Source organism: Corvus moneduloides, chromosome 24 (assembly GCF_009650955.1).
Source record: "Corvus moneduloides isolate bCorMon1 chromosome 24, bCorMon1.pri, whole genome shotgun sequence".
Taxonomy (NCBI): Eukaryota; Metazoa; Chordata; class Aves; order Passeriformes; family Corvidae; genus Corvus; species Corvus moneduloides.
Genome location: NC_045499.1, coordinates 5,326,566 through 5,344,880, shown reverse-complemented (window position 1 = coordinate 5,344,880; position 18,315 = coordinate 5,326,566). Strand labels below are relative to the sequence as shown.

At 60.7% G+C, this 18,315-nt stretch overlaps 1 protein-coding gene and 1 long non-coding RNA gene across 2 annotated transcripts; both read left to right on the top strand.

Annotated features, from left to right (window-relative positions):
- Positions 1 to 4,219: 4,219 nt before the first annotated feature.
- LOC116455492 lies at positions 4,220 to 5,873 on the top strand. Its single transcript, XR_004244400.1, has 2 exons — positions 4,220 to 4,501; positions 4,664 to 5,873. It is a non-coding gene; the product is annotated as an uncharacterized LOC116455492 (long non-coding RNA).
- Positions 5,874 to 7,437: 1,564 nt separating this feature from the next.
- Positions 7,438 to 18,315, top strand: NUAK2 (NUAK family kinase 2). Its single transcript, XM_032133335.1, has 7 exons — positions 7,438 to 7,709; positions 12,563 to 12,683; positions 13,895 to 14,046; positions 14,860 to 14,925; positions 15,778 to 15,897; positions 16,129 to 16,261; positions 16,337 to 18,315. The coding sequence occupies exons 1-7, from the start codon at positions 7,491 to 7,493 to the stop codon at positions 17,443 to 17,445; spliced, it is 1,920 nt and encodes a 639-aa protein (XP_031989226.1). The 5' UTR covers positions 7,438 to 7,490; the 3' UTR covers positions 17,446 to 18,315.

The following is an 18,315-nucleotide window of genomic DNA, read 5'->3' as shown; positions in this document are numbered from 1 at the left end:
GGAATCATGGAATCATGGAATGATTTAGGGCGGAATGGACCTTAAAGTCCCACCCCTGCCATGGTCAGGGACACCTTCCCCTCTCCCAGGCTGCTCCAAGCCCTGTCCAGCCTGGCCTTGGACACTCCCAGGGATGTGACCCCATCGCCGCTTCGCTTCCAAGGTGTCACACCCCTCCTTTAACGCGCTCCCTGCGCTGCGGGGAGGGGGTCCCGGTGTCCCCGCGCTGTCCCTGCGCTGTCCCCGTTCTGTCCCCGCGCTGTCCCCGCTCCGTGCGGCGCAGGGGGGCGCGGGGCCGCTCCCGTCGCCGCGGAGCTCCGAGGACACCGCGCGGAGCTCCGGGGACCCCGTGTGGAGCTCCGAGGACACCGCGCGACCGCCGAGGACACGGCGGGGACGGAGGGACCGGCGGCCGGGATCCGGTTCCTTCTCCCGGTCATTCCAGGTGGGATTCCTCCGATCCCGAGCGCTGCGCGGCTGGAGGGACAGGGAGGGGAAGAGGAGGGGAAATGGAGGGAAAGAGGAGCCTTCCCCTCTAGCCCAAAGCCGGGCACAGCAAATCTCCCTTTGAGTCGCCTCTGCATCGAGCCGGGCCGTTAATGAGGAATTTTCCTTTGTCCTTTTCCAGCTCTTTTTCTCCTGATTCCACCTGGAATCAGCGTAGCTCAGCGGCCGCGGCTCCGGGCTCGGTGCTTTGTTCGGCTGGAGCAGGGGGAGGAGGGATCCTTTGTGTGGCTGCAGCGCAGCTGGAGCCTGATCCTTCCCTTTCTGCCTCCAGAAATCCTGGAGGGAGGCACGGACAGGGCAGCATCCTGGGAATGAGCCCGCTGGGGCACTCCATGGAGAGGTGACAGCCACTGGGGGTGACGGAATCAGAGCTGGGGGTGTCCCCAGCTTCCAGAGAGCGGGAAAGGAGCAGCTCTGAGTCCCCGTGGAGGAAGGAGAAGCAGATCCAGGTCTCTGCCTTTGGATGAATCCCAAGCTCCCATCCCTGGGACATCCCTGGAGCTGTTGAGTGCCCGCCCTCGGTGCTCCTGGCTCGGGGGGGGATGTTCCGCGCGATGGAGCCCTGCAGAACCCGGAGGGTGAGCGCGGCACTCACCGCCCTCCCCTGACGCTTCTCACGGCTGCGCCTCGATGCTGCCCTTCCCTGGGATGCTCCTGCTGGGAAATGGGATCCTGCAGGACACAACCTCCTGGGTTTTGTCACCAAAGGGCTGCGCCCACCCTGCAGGTGACGGAGGAGTGACCCTGAGCCGAGGCTCGGGTGGCTCAGGCGCTCCTGGCGGTGCGGGCGGGGTGTTTTTGCGCTGTTTAAGCGGGTTTGGGTGGTTTGTTTCGGGCAGAGCGGTGCTGGGCCGGCTCCAGGTCTGTTCCCAGAGCTGTGAACAGCAGATGGCATCCCTGGGCTGAGCTACGGCTGGAGCAGCACCTCCGGCAGCCCTCCCGCTGTCCTGGGCTGCCCTGGCCGGGCAGTGATGGGCCGGGCTGGCTCTAAAACCCCATTTCCCAGATCCAACACATAACTTGGTGTGCAAAGGATGCTGCGCGCCTCCTCCAGCGTTTTATTCCCATGGAAAGACATCCCCGTGGAGCCCCAAACCTCTCCAGGGAGCCGTGACAGAGCTGGGTTTGGGTCCAAAGAGTCCCTGATGCTGCTGCCCAGAGCCAGCCCAGGAAATATCTCCGGGTCTGGGTCCCGCTGCAGCTCCCTGCAGTGAATCCCTCGGGATGAGAGGTTATCCCTGGATAAATGCTGGGATCTTCAGCGGGTTTGTCACCAACCTCCTGTCCCTGGGGAGCTGCAGAAAGCCTCGGGCTGGTCCCGCTGCCCCAGGCAGACCCCAGGACCCCCCCGCACCCTCCGTGCCCGCTCCGCTCCCTGCGTGCCTTTATCCCAACCCAGCCAAGCCCTTGGAGTTTTCCAGCGACAAAAAAAAATCCCGGAGCGGCCCCGGCCGTGTCCTCGCCTGAACTCTCCACGCTCGGGGTTTACTGAGAGGCTTTTCAGCCCCGGCCCCGGTGGCTGCTCCGACACAGAGGCTGAGGGCTGAGCTGGCCCTGCTGCCAAAAATCATCATTTGTTGTCCCCGAGCAGACCTTGTCTGCACAAACAGGAAACTTCCTCAAGGAACAACCTCCAAAGGATCCGGTGGCGGAGCAGAAATGATTCCTGCACCTTGCCGTGGGCCCAGGACACGCACCCGGGCTGGTCCTGGCTGTTAGGGACAATATCTTTAGGGGTCAGCGGTGCTCTTTGGGATCAGCTCTGCCCTTTGTGGCTGACAATTCCCAAAAGGAGCCCGGCGTGGGGTTGTGTGGCTGCTGTTCCAGCTTCAGCTGGGAATTCCACTCTGGAGAGTTGGGAATGGAGCTCCGGGAAGCACCTCTGTCACTGCCATCCCATCCCGGTGATGTCCCCAACCCTGTGGGGCCACCAGCAGTGGAGTCACTCCCGTCTGCTCCCGTTCCCGCTGCATCCGCCGGCGCTGGAGCGGATGTGGAGTCACCATCCTGAGACACAGACGCTTCCTGCTCTCAAAAGCTTTTTTTTTTTTGAGGGGAATTTTGCTTATTTTTCCTCTAAATGCCTCGGGGTTTCTGCAGCCCCACGTGGTGTGACCCCCCAGCGCCCGGGAGGGTGTCAGGGACAGCCTGGGCGGGGTGGATTTGTAGTTAAGGGAGCCTTGAAGGAGTGGTTTAATAGAAAAAATGTATTGATAACCATGTATTTTATGAATTATATCTATAAGATTTAATCTCCTTGGTGTGGGCGAGTGTTGTGGTCTGGAGTGTGAATGAGAGGGGAGAAAAATTCCTGGGAGTTGCTCCAAACTCGCAAAAACGGGAGGAAATTGTGTCTGGAGCCTGCTCAGCTCCTGCTGCCACTCACCTGGGGTTTGCTGGAGGCTTCACCACAGCGGGTGACGAATTTTGGGGTTGAAACAGGGCTTGGGTTGGATTTTATTCAAAAAACTTTCAGAGTTTTTGTCACTCAGACGCTGCACGTGTCCCTTATCAATGTGGAGCATTTTCTGAGGCAAACAGGGCACAGTAACAAAGATCTCGTTATCACCTGATAGCACTGATTAAAAATCGGAAAATCCAGATTTTGGAGGGGCCGGTTCCTGGGTTCATCCAAGTTTGAACTCCAGGATCCACTGCCGTGGATCCAGGCTGGATTGGGAATTCCTGTGGCTGGTTCAGCTGTGGAAAGAGCAGGACTCCAAGCCAGCCACTCCTCATTAGGGCTTTGCTCTGCTCCTCTCCTCTCCTCGATGTGCTTCACTGCTCATCTTCCCACTGAAATGTTCTCTGTCCGACCGCGATCCAGCCCCGGCTGCGGCACATTCCCAATCTCCTTTCTCGCCGGGAGAGCCTGGACTCATGATTGGAACCTCATCAGGCTGGTGGGGTTTGCAAAGTGGGACACAAATTCTGCCCGTTGGATCGGTCTGATATGAGCCTGGGTTTATCCAGAGGAGATGGTGGGAGGGAAGGAGGGACAGATGGATGGATGGATGGATGGAGGGATGGATGGATGGATGGATGGAGGCATGGATGGATGGAGGGATGGAGGCATGGATGGATGGATGGATGGATGGATGGATGGATGGATGGAGGCATGGATGGATGGAGGGATGGATGGAGGGATGGATGGATGGATGGATGGAGGCATGGACGGATGGAGGCATGGATGGATGGATGGAGGGATGGAGGGATGGATGGATCCATGGATGGATGGATGACGGATGGATCCATGGATGGATGGATGGATGGATGGAGGGATGGATGGATCCATGGATGGATGGATGACGGATGGATCCATGGATGGATGGAGGGATGGATGAGGGATGGATGGATGGATGGAGGGATGGATGGATGGAGGGATGGATGGATGGATGGAGGGATGGATGGATGGATGGATGGATGGATGGATGGAGGGATGGATGGATGGATGGAGGGATGGATGGATGGACGGAGGGATGGATGAGGGATGGATGGATGGATGGATGGAGGGATGGATGGATGAGGGATGGATGGATGGGTGGAGGGATGGATGGATGGACGGAGGGATGGAGGGATGGATGGATGGATGGATCCGTGGATGGATGGATGATGGATGGATGGATGGATGGATGGATCCATGGATGGATGGATGATGGATGGATCCATGGATGGATGGATGGAGGGATGGATGATGGATGGATCCATGGGTGGATGGATGGATGGAGGGACGGATGGAGGGATGGATCCATGGATGGATGGATGGACCCATGGATGGATGGATGGATGGAACCCCCAGCTGCCCTCCTGGGGTGTGAGGAGGCCTCTGCTGCTCTCACCATCAGTGAAAGGCCATAAATGACTTTTCCAAAGGTTCCCATTGCCGCTGATGAGTTTCCCTTCTCCTGCTGATGGATGGGGAGGATCAGAGCACGCCGGGATTTTTCAGAGGGAAAATGGGTTTCACACCTGCCCGAGCATCCCCCGGCAGCAGGTGAGGAATGCTGGGGCTGCGGGGCCACTAACGAGGGGCGAGCGTGAAACCTTTTGTTGTCTCTGGCATTTCGATGACTCCGGGAGCTCTTCCTTTCCCCGTGGGAGGTCTCCCTGCTGCAAGAAAATCCTCTGCCTAACGTTTGTTCCAATCCACAAGCAGAGCCTGTGGCCGCCGAACCCACAGGTTTTGGCCAGGACGTGGATGTTTTCAGCGCCGGGATAACGCTGTAGGATTTATTTCAATGTAATAAATTCATTAATACGAATTTCGGAGCCTGCGAGCAGACAGAGCTCCCGCTATATCCAAGCACCAAGCTGAGTTCGGAGCGGGTTTCCCAGACATGGAGCCGAATTCCCGGCTGGATTTCAGGTTGGCTTTAGTGGACACGCACTGGGGCCCCGGGACAAGCCCAGTTTGGGATTTCCAGGGCTGAGCTGGGGAATTTCGGTGGATTTCCCCGGTGGAGAAAGCCGTGGGTGCTGCTACAATAGAGGATCCTTATCAGCGGATTCCAGCGGGCTCAGCTCCGGTCCCTTGGCATTTCCATGCAAACGGGAACGGCTTCCTGAGCCCGTCTGGAAGAAACGCATCCCTCAGCCTCCCTCCCTCGCAGCCACAGCACAGCATCGCCGAGAGGAATTTATCTGGTGGAAACAGAAGGGGAAGCTCCGCCGGGCTGCGCTTCCTTTCCTCGCGGCGAAAGCCTCGGGAAAAGCATCCCGGTAAATCCACGGGGATGCCAAACACGTGCCTGCAGTTCGGTGTGTGCTCGAGCGCTTTTTTGGGCTGAGCCAGCAGCGGTCCCACAGCTGGGACAGCTCCGGGAGACACCGACACTGACAGCGACAGCGACACCGACAGCGACAGCGACAGCGACACCGACAGCGACAGCGACAGCGACAATTTCCCCTCAGGCCGGTGCAGTCCCTTTGTTCACCGCAGCCCGGGAGGTTCGTCCCTTCCCTCCCCGGCTCTGCCGCAGTCCCTGGGCCGTGCCCGGACAGGATCCCGGCTGTTTGCTTTGACTTTGGAATTACGGCGCTTCGGTTCAGCTCGGCTCATCTCCGCCTTGTTTATCTTCCCCATGGAAACGGCTCCTGGTGCTGCTCAGTAAACAACTCATTATCGCAATTCGTTATCGCAATTCGTTATCGCAATTCGTTATCGCAATTCATTATCGCAATTGCTGCGGCCCGGGATCGTTTTCGGATGTCCCGGGCTGATTTTAAAACGAGGGCAGCGGCTCGTCCCTGGTTTGTTCAGCTCGGGGGGAGGCTTGAGGTGGGGATGAGCAGCCTGGAGCTGCTCTTCCCTGTGAGAGGCGGAGGTGCCACGTGGCCACCGGCAATAAAAACCGATGACAGTGGCAGGGGAAGAGACCTGTGTGTCTTAATTTTATCCAAATGGTGTTTAAGGAGCGTGGGACAGCACTGGGATGGGTGACAGCCACGGGGAGCGGTTTGGTGCAAGGTTGTGTCCATGATCTGTTGTCCTCAGCTTCCCCGAGGGACAGCTGCTCTCAACAGGTCACTCCATAACCTCACCCCGGTGACAAAACCAGCCAGGGGACAGTGCCGCCCGCCTGGGTCTCTCCTGACACCGAGGCACAGCCTCGAGATGCTGAGAGCTCCATCCTGTGTCACCTTGGTGTCACCTCCGAAGCCCGCGGAGAGGAGTCGGCGCTGGATTAAATCACCCCTGGCAGGCGTTCCGGACCCCCTGCTCTGCCGGAGCTGCGGGGAGCGGTGGGAAAATCCAGGTCTGGATGAGTAATCCCGCAGCTATCTCCCTCTGCCATCGACGCGGGGTGTCCTCACACATGCCGGAGCTGGGCAAGCGCCTTTGTTTTGGCTGTTCTGGGAAATAATTGCATTCTTTTAATATCTCCAAACAAAGATTTACCGCAGGCGCAGGGAGACCACACGGGGAGAAGGTGCTGCTGAGGGAGCCGGGAATGGCCGAGAGGAGCCTTCGCGTGGGAGCCTCAGCAGCCGCTTCCCCCCCCGGGCTCCGGGCCTGGTGAAAGTTCCTGTTCCTCCCTCCCAAGCTGTGTGTCCAGGAGAGCAGAGCGTGGCCCTGTGGCGAGTGTGGACAGGCTGCACTCGCCCAGGCCTCTCCTCTCCCTGATTTTGCCCTAAATGCCATTTTTTTCCCCTGGGTTTGGGTGCATTGGGACTCCTTGCAGCGAATCACGTCTGGCTGTGTGTGTCCCTCTGTCGCCGGTGTGAGACATTACGGAATTTGCTCCACATTATGGAATGGTTTGTGTTGGAAGGGACATTAAACATCACTCAGTGCCACCCTTGCCATGGGCAGGGACACCTCCCACTGTTCCAGGCTGCTCCAAGCCCCATCCAGCCTGGCCTTGGACCCTTCCAGGAGATCCAGGGGCAGCCACAGCTTCTGTGGGCACCCTGTGCCAGGGCCTCCCCACCCTTACAGGAGGAATTTCATCCCCAAATCCCATCTAATCTTGTCCTCTGGCACTGGGAAGCCATTCCCTGTGTCCTGGCACCCCACGCTCTTGTCCAAAGCCCCTCTGACCCTCCCAGCGCTCCGGGCCTGCACCCCCTCCCAGCCTTTGGGTGAAAGTCTCTCCCTGCATCATGCCCTGGAAAATCCTCGTCTCCCTCCATCCTGGAGCCACTCCCGTGTCCCCCTTTGTCCTCTGCCTCTCTCCCTTGTCCCTGGATTCCTCCTGCCCCCCTCTCCACACCCCCTCCCTTACCCCCAGTTCGTGGCTGCCCCGTGCCCGCTGGTCCCTGGGTCTCCCCCCAACCGCTCCCCGTGGGTTCCCGGCTCCCAGCGCTGCCCGTGGGGTCTCCCCGCAGCCCGGGCTCCCCCTCCCCGGTCCCGGCCCCGGGCGGGGCGGCCGCCGGCAGCCGCCAATGGGCGCGGGGGGGCGCGGCCGCCGGGGCCGCCGCATTTATCGGCCGGGACGGGCCGGGACGCGCCGGGCGGCGGCGGAGCCGGAGCCGGGATCGGAATGGAGCGGGCGGCGGGGCCCGGCACCGGTTCCGGTTCTGCGCTGGCCGCCTCGCTGGCCGAGGGGCTCATCAAGTCGCCGCGGCCACTGATGAAGAAGCAGGCGGTGAAGCGGCACCACCACAAGCACAACCTCAAGCACCGCTACGAGTTCCTGGAAACGCTGGGGAAAGGCACCTACGGGAAGGTGAAGAAAGCCCGGGAGCGATCCGGGAAGCTGGTAAGGATCGCCCCGGGGCATCCTCACCGTGCGGGGTCCCCGAGCATCCTCCCGGCCCGCTGCATCCTCGCCGTCCCCCCTGCATCCCCCCGGCCGGTGCGTCCCTCCCTGTCCCCGCTGCATCCCCGCCGTGTTTCGGCGGTCCCTGAGCACCCCCCGCTTCCCGCAGCCCGGCGCCGGTGCCTCCCCCTCCGGTGCTCCCCCTCCACCTCCCATCCTCACGGTGCCCCGGAGCGGGACCCCCGAGCATCCCCCGCTCCGAGCATCGCGTCCCCGCTGCATCCCCCGGCCCCGGCTCTCCGCAGCCGGTAACCGGCTCGGCGCAGCCTTCCCCGGGCCCCGCTCCTCCGCAGCGTGCGGGAGGCTGCGGCTCTGCCCTCCCCGTGGGGCCGGGGGCAGCCCGGAGGGGGTCTCGCCCCCCTCCTCTCGGGGGGCTGCAGCTCCTCTCGCCCACTTGACCGCGGTCGGGCTTCCTGGGGGAAGGAGCGGGCGGGGACGCGGCCGCCAAAGCAAACACCGCACTCGAGTCTGAAGGGTTTTTCCCTTCCTCTCACCCTGAGTGCGGGCCGGGTTTGCTGTTGGCTTTCACACGGTGTGGGGCACCCAGAGCTCAGCCGGGCTCAGCCCAAAATCCTGACTCACGCCAGCCCGCGGGAGAAAGAGGCTCCGTGCGAGGCACGGCTCCGCGCAGGGCGCAGCTTTCCTCAGGGAAAAGGGGATTGAACCCCCGGGAGCGCCGGGTGCTGCTCTGTCCTGTGGGAATCTGCAAGGATTCAAACTTGGCCGTGATTTCCCAGCCCCGAGGGGTGGGAGGGACCCAAAAAGACCCTCGCAGGCCGGCCTGAGCAGGGGGCGAGCTGCGAGCGGCAGGACTGGCCCTGCCAGGGGCTGAGCAGGGCGTGAGATGGGATCAGCGACATCCCACGGGGACACGCCAGGGGAAGAGCTGGGAATTCGCGAGGTTTCCTTGTGTAACACCACGGCTCTTAATGAAATCAGATCCCACGGCAGATCTCCCGTCCGAGCCGGGAGAAGCCGCTGGTTTGCTGCATAATCAGGGCCTTGAAATGCAGCTTCCACCCACAGAGCGGGAAGGATCCCTCCCCTCGGCATGGGCGAGAAAATTTGGCTTTCCCTGCCCGCACCTGAGAGAGCCGCAGCTCAGAAATCTCAGTTCTCTGCCCCAAAACTCGCCCGGCTGCGGAAGCCCCTCAGGACCGGCTCTGGCATCGCTCTTTTATCATGCAAATTCAACCCACAGGCCACGGAGCCCTCAATCACCGCCGCAGATAATCAGAGGCTCTGCCACCAGCACCTCCCCGGCCTGGTGAAGGAACACGAGCCCTAAACCACAAATCTCTCCTCTTCCCACAAACTCTTTTCTGCAGCACTCAGCATTTCCGGGCCTCTTTAATCCCGAGCCTTATCCCGAGCTCGGCTGTTGTTCGCTCCTTCCCTAAGTGGCTTTCACTTCCCAACCCCGCAGGTGTGAGGGCAGGGACCCCTCGTGGGCTGTGGGCATCCCACGGCACCGGCTCGGGCTGAAAAGCTGGAGCTGCTCCATCCGCAAGGATTTTGCCTCTGGCGAATCGGGAATTGCCTCTGACAGAGGCGCTGAGTGTTGAACCATCTCGTTTTACTGCCCGGATTTCTTGTTCCTCTCTGAATTTTAAAATACCTGGGCTCAGAGCAGGCTGATTTGGTGGGAAGGTGACAGGAAATTCCAGGCTCCTGCAGCTGGAGGATGGTTTGGGACTTCCATGAATTATTTGTCTGGAAAAAAAAAAACCCACCCTTTTTTCTGGCTAGAAATCCTTTATCTGAAGCGATGCTCCTGCTGAGCATTGCCTTTCCCAATCCTTGCAAAAATCCCCACAATATCACATCGGGTGGGGAGGGAGCTGCTGGTTCTTTTTCCTTCCTTTTTATTTTTTCCTTCCTTTTTATTTTTTCCTTCCTTTTTATTTTTTCCTTCCTTTTTATTTTTTCCTTCCTTTTTATTTTTTCCTTCCTTTTTATTTTTTCCTTCCCTTTTTTGTTCGTTCTGGTTTTTTCCCTTTTCCCCCTTCCCCCCTTTTTTTCCCCCTTCCCCCCTTTTTTTCCCCCTTCCCCCCTTTTTTTCCCCCTTCCCCCCTTTTTTTCCCCCTTCCCCCCTTTTTTTCCCCCTCCCCCCTTTTTTTCCCCCTTCCCCCATTTTTTTCCCCCTTCCCCCCTTTTTTTCCCCCTTCCCCCCTTTTTTTCCCCCTTCCCCCTTTTTTTTCCCCCTTCCCCCTTTTTTTTCCCCTTCCCCCTTTTTTTTCCCCTTCCCCCTTATTTTTTTCCTCCTTCCCCCTTTTTTTTTCCTCCTTCCCCCTTTTTTTTTCTCCTTCCCCCTTTTTTTTTTCCTCTTTCCCCCTTTTTTTTTTCCTCCTTCCCCCCTTTTTTTTTCCTCCTTCCCCCCTTTTTTTTTCCTCCTTCCCCCCTTTTTTTTTCCTCCTTCCCCCTTTTTTTTTCCTCCTTCCCCCCTTTTTTTTTTCTCCTTCCCCCTTATTTTTTTCTCCTTCCCCCCTTTTTTTTTCTCCTTCCCCCTTTTCCCCCTCTGTGCTCAGGGTTGAATATCCAGCACCGTGGTGCTGCAAACCGCACCTGTTTGCGGGGCAGCCTCCACACTCTTTCTTTCCCTCCCAGCCTGGAGTTTTTCCCAGCCTGGCTCCCGATCCCTGGCCCACAGCCAAGCCAAACACAACCGGAGGACCTCCCGTGGGACTCTCCTCGGTGTCACAAACGTAATTTAGGGGCCCGTGCTGGTGACAGGAGAAGGCAGCACCTGGAATATTCCAGAGCTTCTTTTGATCTCCAGGAAGGGGCGAAGCCTGGGCTGTTCCAGGGTGGATTTTAATCCATATTTCATGGAGCACGAAACGCTGCCCTCGCAGTCTGGAACAACTTCTGAAGCGCTGCCTAGGGTTGTAGCTCAAAGCATTTTTCAGCAGCTGCTGAAAATACCTGTTCTGCCCCCAAAAAACTTTTAATTAAAAGCTTTTTTTTGCCTTGGAAAGCGCTCCCGAGCTCCCTGCGCTCCCAAGGAAGGCTCCAGTGGGATTTCTTGCGGCTGTTCCCCTGCAGGGGACTCTCCCGGTGGGGCTGTGGCACCGCCTGTCCCCGAGGCTGCTGTCCCGTCTCCAGGGGACATCCTCTGCTCCCAGCCCTCTTGGGCAGGGAAAGTTTGGGAACGAAGCTGCTGCCTGGCCCCGCTGGGGGAGGATGGGATGGCTGCATCTGCCTGGAGGTCACTGATTTTGGGATCACGGTGAGGATCCAGCACTGCTCGATCCAGCCGGAGGCATCTCTTGGAGCTGCTCCATCTTTCCATGGACTGTGGCTCTTGCCCTGAGCCCTGGCTCAGAATTTTGGGGGTGTGGGGGGCACAAAGGAAATGCTCTGTGAGCCCCCCAAACTCCTGAGGGTGCTGGGCTGGGTGCCAGGCGCTAGCAGGGGGATGGAAGGAGTGAGCCAGCAGGAGTCTGGGAGGCTGGCTGGCTGCAGGGAGGCTCTGCAGGGGTCAGGTAACTGGGGGAGCAGCGAAAAAAATTGTTAAAATTTAACCTGTTAAACAAAGGTCAGGGGAACGAAAACCTGGCTGGGCTTCCCAGAAGCGTTGAACGCTTTCAGTATTGCTTTCTGCAGAAACTTGGGCCGCGGTTATTGAACCTCCCCCGGCCAGAGTCCGCCCTGCCCAGATCCTCCAGGAGCAATTCCTGCTCTGGCTGGTGCTGCCTGAGGTGGTTCAGTGCCATAAAAATGGGATTTGGGGCCAAAATGGGACTTCAGTGCTCACCCGAGCCCCCCTTTCAGGGGCTTCTCCCTGCCAAGATCTCGCTGGTTCCATGCCTGCTGCCACAGGCCTGGCTTAGCAAAGCTGGGTTTTGAGGAGCGAGGCTTCCAGCGCCCCTAAATCGCAGGGACACGAGGCTGAGCATCCCTCGGAGCAGCAGGAAGGTCCCCGTGCGGGCAGCTGGGGCCGGCAGGGGTCTGTGGCCCCTCTCGTCGTTGCTGGGAGACCGGCGCGGGGGTCCCTTGGCGGGATTAAAGCTGTTCCGAATTCTTGTCTGGGAGGGGAAAGGAGGGGGAAAAAAAAAAAAATGAAAGGTTCTGCTGGATTCAGTTGTAAATTCAGCCCTGGGAACGCATTGTGTGCCCACAGCTCCTTTGAAAGGGGATTAGAAGGCGTCTATTCTCCGGCACCTACTCCTCGTTCTCCTCCCCTTTCTCAACCTCCTTGTGGAGGAGAGCTTGAAAACCCAAAGGAAAGGCTGGAAAAAGCCGGGTCTCCCACCCCGTTCTGAGCGGGGATCTACTTTTGAATCCCAACTTTCTCTTACTCCTATAAATAAAGTGGCTTAGGGGCAAACAAAACGCGAGGTGTGGGGTTTTGTTCCCCCTTTCCTGAGCCCAGGAACGGGCTGTTGTTGTTGTGGTTATCTCCCGAGTCATGTGTGCAGGGCGCATTCCTGCGCCTGGCCGTGCTCCAGCGGCGGCATAAAATCCATGCAAAGCCCAAAAATGAGGAGCAGAGCTGCGCTACCTGCGGGAGGAGGCTCGGGGAGCCCCCCAAAACAAGGAGCTGGCACGGGTGTCCCTCGGGGGGAGCTTCTCCCGTGTGTGCAGCAGCAGGAACTGGGAAGGATAAATCCCAAATCGATCAAATTCGCTTTTCCCAGAGCTGTTTCCATGGAGCTGCGCTGCTCAGCTCTTGGATACGGCACGTGGGGAAGCTGGGTGGTTGGGATCTTGGTTGTGAGCCCCTTCCTAAAATAGGGAGCGGGGAATTTCTTGCTTTGGGAATTCACAGTCCCCTCTGTGCTCATCTGCAGGTGGCCATCAAATCCATCCGGAAAGACAAAATCAAGGATGAGCAGGACCTTGTCCACATCCGGAGGGAGATTGAGATCATGTCCTCCCTCAACCACCCCCACATCATCGCTGTGCACGAAGGTGAGGCCTCTGCTCCCCTCCCTTTTCCAGCTGCATCCATGATCGGAGCCTCCTGAACGGGGGGGGGGGGCCTTGGAGTGGGTTTGGCCCGGCTGGGTGGGTTCAGCCCGGCCCTCTCCTCCCTTCCAGGACCTGGCTCCCGTTCCCGGTGACTCAGCAGGGAAAGCAGATGCTCCCGGGCTGTGCTTTCCCCGCCGAGGGGAAATACCTGCTCCAGAAATAGCCCTTCCTGTGCCGTCCCTCCCTCCCAGACAGGGAATCCAGCTCCACATGTGGATTTTGGGAGCTGGAAGCCTCGGTGGGGCTGTGGAGGGAGGCTGAGCTGTGCTGTGGAGCAGGGGCTGTGTGTGGCTGTGGCGGACGCTCATCCCGGAGAATTTGGGATCTCCGTGGATCCACTCTGAGCCCGAGGCAGGATTTAATCTCAGTCCTGGAGTCCTCCTCATTCCCTCCCCCGGGGCACTGGAAAACCAAACCACAGAGTGCTGGGAGAGTTCCTGGTGCTGCCGGGCTTGGCTTTATGGCCAGGGCCGGGCTTTGCTACCGGCGGGGGTTGGGATAACCCAAGGGAGATTCCTCCAGGTCCAACCAGAACCGGGCTCAGCCCAAATCCGCAGGTGGGTCAGGCTTTGCAGACACCGAGTCCTTGGGCTGGAACCTGCTCTGCCCCTGCTCCCGGCGCTTGGGAGGGCTCCAGAGCCCTTTTGTCCTCCAAACAAAAGCGAGCAGGCTGGCAGCTCCTCCGCCGTGTTTGCGAGGGCTGAGTCACACCGGCGGCTGGAATTCAAAAACACCGAGGTGGCTTTCTGCAAACAGGAAGAAAACGCTCCGGCTCCTGGCTCCAGCCAGAGCCTTTTTTGGGAGCAGTGGGAACAGGCAGGAAGGTCACTGGCGGTGCCAGCGCTGTCGCCTTCCCCCCTGGAGGGGGATTCCAGCAAAGAGCCGCACGCCTGAGTCACCTCGGTGGTGGCAGAGCCTCGGTGGTGGCACAGCTGCTGGGCCAGCAGCCCCGGTGGCACTGGGGGATGTGGGTGACATCTCTGGTGGCTCCCCTGACCTGCAGGTCCCTGTTTAGGCCAAGGCTGAGGGCAGCGATTGGGGTGGGCAGCGTTAGGGTCAATCAGGGCTTCAGCTGCTCGTTAACAGCGATGTCCTAATGAGCATTCCCACAGTCCCGAGGATCCCTCCTAACCCTTCCCCACGTCCCGCAGTGTTTGAGAACAGCAGCAAGATCGTCATCGTGATGGAATATGCCAGCAAAGGGGACCTGTACGACTACATCAGCGAGCGGCAGCGGCTCTCGGAGCAGGAGGCGCGGCACTTCTTCCGCCAGGTCGTGTCCGCCGTCTACTACTGCCACAAGGTGGGCTGGCACCGCGCTTCCCGATGCTTTCCCGGTGCTTTCCCGGCGGGAGAGCGGCTGGATGGGCTCCTGAGAGCTCCGCCCTGCAGCAGAGGGCTGGGGAGGGATGCAGCCCCGCGGACGGTGAGAGGAGCTCGTGGCTCTGCGCCTTTCCCAGGAGAAGGGTTAATGCTGCCTTTGTCTGAAGGGTGTGGCAGTGCCCCGGCAGCTTTTGGGAGGTCCTGGCCTCGGCTGCTGCGGTGTGGGGGTGACTAACCAGACCTGGGAGGTGTCACCTCCCCTGCCACCCAACCAGACGGAGACGCCCAGGGCTGCCCGCGGGGCTGGAAGCCAAGCCCTGGGTCACCTGTCCTGCTCCTGACGGGAACGTGAAGCTGCAGGACCCTCCCCGGGGCTGTGGGATGATGCCCTGGCGGGACCAGGGTCTCCCAGGAAGATGCTCCAAGGCTGTGCCTCAGTCCTCGGTGGGAGCAGGGGCTGGCAGGGCAGCTCCTGACCCCAAGGCACATCGGGGTCTCGCTCAGCTGGGCGCAGCAGGCCCTGGCCAAGCAGGAGCTGTGCCCTGGTGGGGCTGGCACCAGGTGCTGGGGACAATGGAGGAGCCCAGGGTGGCACCTGGTGCAGGCACCTCCCTGCTCCTGCTGCCGAGCAGAGCCAGACCTGGTGGCACCCGGGCCACACCCAGCGCTGTGCGCGGCTCCTCTGCCCTGCTCGCCGTGCCCTGACCGGCAGTGACCTCCCTCCCGGTGTGCCGGACTTCCCCTCCCTCAAACCCTCCGCAAATTAACCCCGGCTCTCCCGCCCTTCCCACAGAACGGGATCGTCCACCGGGACCTGAAGCTGGAGAACATCCTGCTGGATGCCAACGGGAACATCAAGGTGAGGGGCTGGCACGGCCTGGCCGCGCTCGGGGGTCACCCATGGGGAGCTGCCCAGCGTGGAGGGACAAGGGGTGACCACAGCACCTCAGTCCCCTCAGGGCTTCCCGGAGCTCTGGCACTGCCTGGGAATGCGGTTTGCCTGGGAAAAACAGAGCCTGGCAGATCTGGCAAAGCCATAAGTGATATCTGCCTGCTGATAAGGGGGCAAAGTCTGCGCACCCAGATAGATCAATGCTGGGTGGATGAGAAGAGCTCTTTTCCTGGTTTCTGTGCGTGCCAGCCAGGAAATCCCAGCTCCAGGGGCCCCGAGTGATGCTTTCTGCCAGGGAGGAAGGGCACGGGGCGGCCTCGGCCGGAGATCCCTGCGGTCACTGATAACGGGCTGCGGGATTTATCTCCAGCAGGGATGATTTTGCAATGGAGCTCGCGGGCAGCCACAGAAGCTCCTGCTCGGTGTGAGGTGACAGCCGTAATGAGGATAATGAGTACCTGTGCAAGGCACAGCCTGGGGTGCCTGGGAATGAGCTGGAGGAGAGCCTGGAAGCCCTTCCAACCTCACCTTCCCACTCTGCTCCCACTGCCAGGGCCGCAGGGCAGCCACTGCCGTGGCTGGGATGAGGCTTTTGGGAGGCAGAGAGCAACAGGAGCAACCTTGGGGTGGAAAATCAGGCTGGAGGTGCCCCCGGAGGGGGTTCAGAACCAAACGCAGCCCTGGTTTGGGGCAGGCTCATCCCTGGAGAGGTCCAGGGAAACTTTCAGCCTTGGGAACTTTGGGAAAGGGAACTTTGGGAAAGGGAACTTTGGGAAAGGGAACTTTGCCGCTGGATGACAGCCGTGTTTGTCCCCCCAGATTGCAGATTTCGGGCTGTCCAACGTTTTCCAGCAGGACAAACTCCTGCAGACCTACTGCGGCAGCCCCCTGTACGCGTCCCCCGAGATCATCAACGGCCGGCCCTACAAGGGCCCCGAGGTTGGTTGTGCCTCCCTGCCAGGTGTGGGAATCGCTCCGGGGGTTTTTGGGATAACGGGACCCCTGAGCCCGGGCACTGCGGGGTGGGTGCATGTGCTGAGCTCCTGCCCCATGCCCTGTCCCCTCCTGTGGCTGCTGCCATCCTGGGAGCCCTGATGAGACTGTGGCAGGATGGGGACCAGGACAGCCCAGTCCTGCTGTCACCTCCAGGCTCCTCTGTCCTTTTCCCAGGTGGACAGCTGGTCCCTGGGTGTCCTCCTCTACATCCTGGTCCACGGCACGATGCCCTTCGATGGCCACGACTACAAGACTCTGGTCAAGCAGATCACGAGCGGGGACTACCGGGAGCCCACGAAGCTCTCAGGTAGGGCCGCCCCCATCCCCCTGTGTGTCCCCCATCCCCGTGTCCCCTCCCGTGCCTGATCTGTCCCTTCCCCAGATGCCTGCGGGCTGATCCGGTGGATGCTGATGGTGAACCCGGAGCGCCGGGCCACCATCGAGGACATCGCCACGCACTGGTGGGTCAACTGGGGCTACAAGATGCCTCTGGGCGAGCAGGAGCTGCTGCGGGAGAGCGAATCCCCGCTGGCCACGGTGGCCGAGTGGTTGCGCCGCTCGTCCCGGCCGCTGCTGGAGAACGGCTCCAAGGTGCGCTGCTTCCTGAAGCAGCACATCCCCGGCGTGGCCCTGGAGCGGCAGCGCTCCCTCAAGAAGTCCAAGAAGGAGAACGACGTCTCCCACGCGCTGCAGGAGCCGCCCGCGGGCCCCGAGAACCCCTCCAAGTCCATCCTCAAGCGGCCCAAGGGCATCCTGAAGAAGAGGAACTCCTGTGAGCAGAAGGTGCCCGGCCCCGGCCCCCCGCCAGCGGAGGATGGGGAGGGGGTCCCCGCGGGGCTCTCCCGGGTCCTGTCCTCTGGAATGGTGCCCCGCGGCACCGGCACGGGAGCGGCGCCCGCGGCCATGCCCAAGAAGGGAATCCTGAAGAAGCCCTCGGCCAGGGAGTCGGGGTATTACTCGTCCCTGGAGTGCTGCGAGTCCGGGGATGTGCTGGACGCGGGCAGCTTGGACCTGGACGAGAGCGTGTTTGCCGAGCCGCCCTCCCCGGCGCGGGGCCCGCAGGGGCTCCCAGCCCGCAGGAAGGGAATCCTCAAGCACAACGGGAAATTCTCCTCGGGCAGCGCCGAGCCGGGGACCCCCCCCGGGAGGGGCTTCGGGGGCTTCAGCGAGATGCCGCTGCCGCAGGGCCCCCGCGCCCGGCCGGCCAGCGCCGTCAGCGAGGACAGCATCCTGTCCACCGAGTCCTTCGACCAGCTGGACCTGCCCGCCCGCGGCCCCCCCGGCGCCGGGGCCATGCGGGGCTGCGTGTCCGCCGACAGCCTCCTGCGGCTGGAGGAGGAGGAGGAGCGGGAGGAAGGGCGGCGGCTGCGCCGCTGGACTGTCACCCACTGCCGCAGCCCCTTGGCGGAGAGCAGAGCGTCCCTGGCGGGCTGTGACAATGTCACCGAGCTCTACCGGCGCGCTGTGGCCGTCGGGGTGAAGCTGAGCTGAGGCCACCTCCCTCCCCGCAGGGCTCGCCCGGGGTGGTGCATTTTGGGGAGGGGGCTGAGCCCTCCCTGCCTTCCCCGGGGCTGCTGGTGCTGCTGATCCACGTCCCACGGATTTATTTGGCAGCCTCGGTGGTGGTGGGGGGTGCCCCAGGGCCAGGACATTTAATGGACCAAAGAGCCCAGAGTGACCCCCGAGGAGGGGCTGGGGGGTCCCGGAGGTGCCTCGCCGCCGTCCTCCCCTCTCAAACAGGCTCATCTCATGGCGGGGATGAAAGCAAGGGGTTGAGGGGGGCCATTTTTGTTTTCTTTGCACTGTTTTTTGGCTGCACAAGGTAATGGAGGGGGCGGGTGATATACCTCAAACAAGCTGGAGATGTAGCAGGGTGCTGGGAGGGCTCAAAGGTGCTGCCCGTGGGCTGGGCTTTGGGAGGTGCTGGTGGCCAAAGCGCCCAGGCCACGGCTCTGCCCTCTCCTGAGTGCTGAGAAACCCGAACTGGATGTGGCCGAAAGCCCGGGCTGAGGAAGGCTGTGACGCCGACAACTCACTGGCATGTGGAAAAAAAAAAAAAAAAAGAGAGAAAAGAAAAAAAAGGTGCCTTTGGAGAGGCACCGGGTCTTTATTTATTGATTTATTGCCTCTGTCCAAGCTGCTGTGGAGGGCAGCAGCACGGGAGGTGTCCGGCTGCACAGCGGCCTCCCAGGGGTGTTTCTGGGGAGGTGGCTGTGCCCCGGTGTCCCACGGCTCCCTTGCACTATTGCCGCGTGTGCTCGCTGGCCCTTTCCCCTCTCCAGGGGCGTGCGGGCGTTTTCCCTCCCTCCTACAGCACGGGCTGGAGCAAAACTTTAAATTAAAAGCAAATGGTAAAGCTGA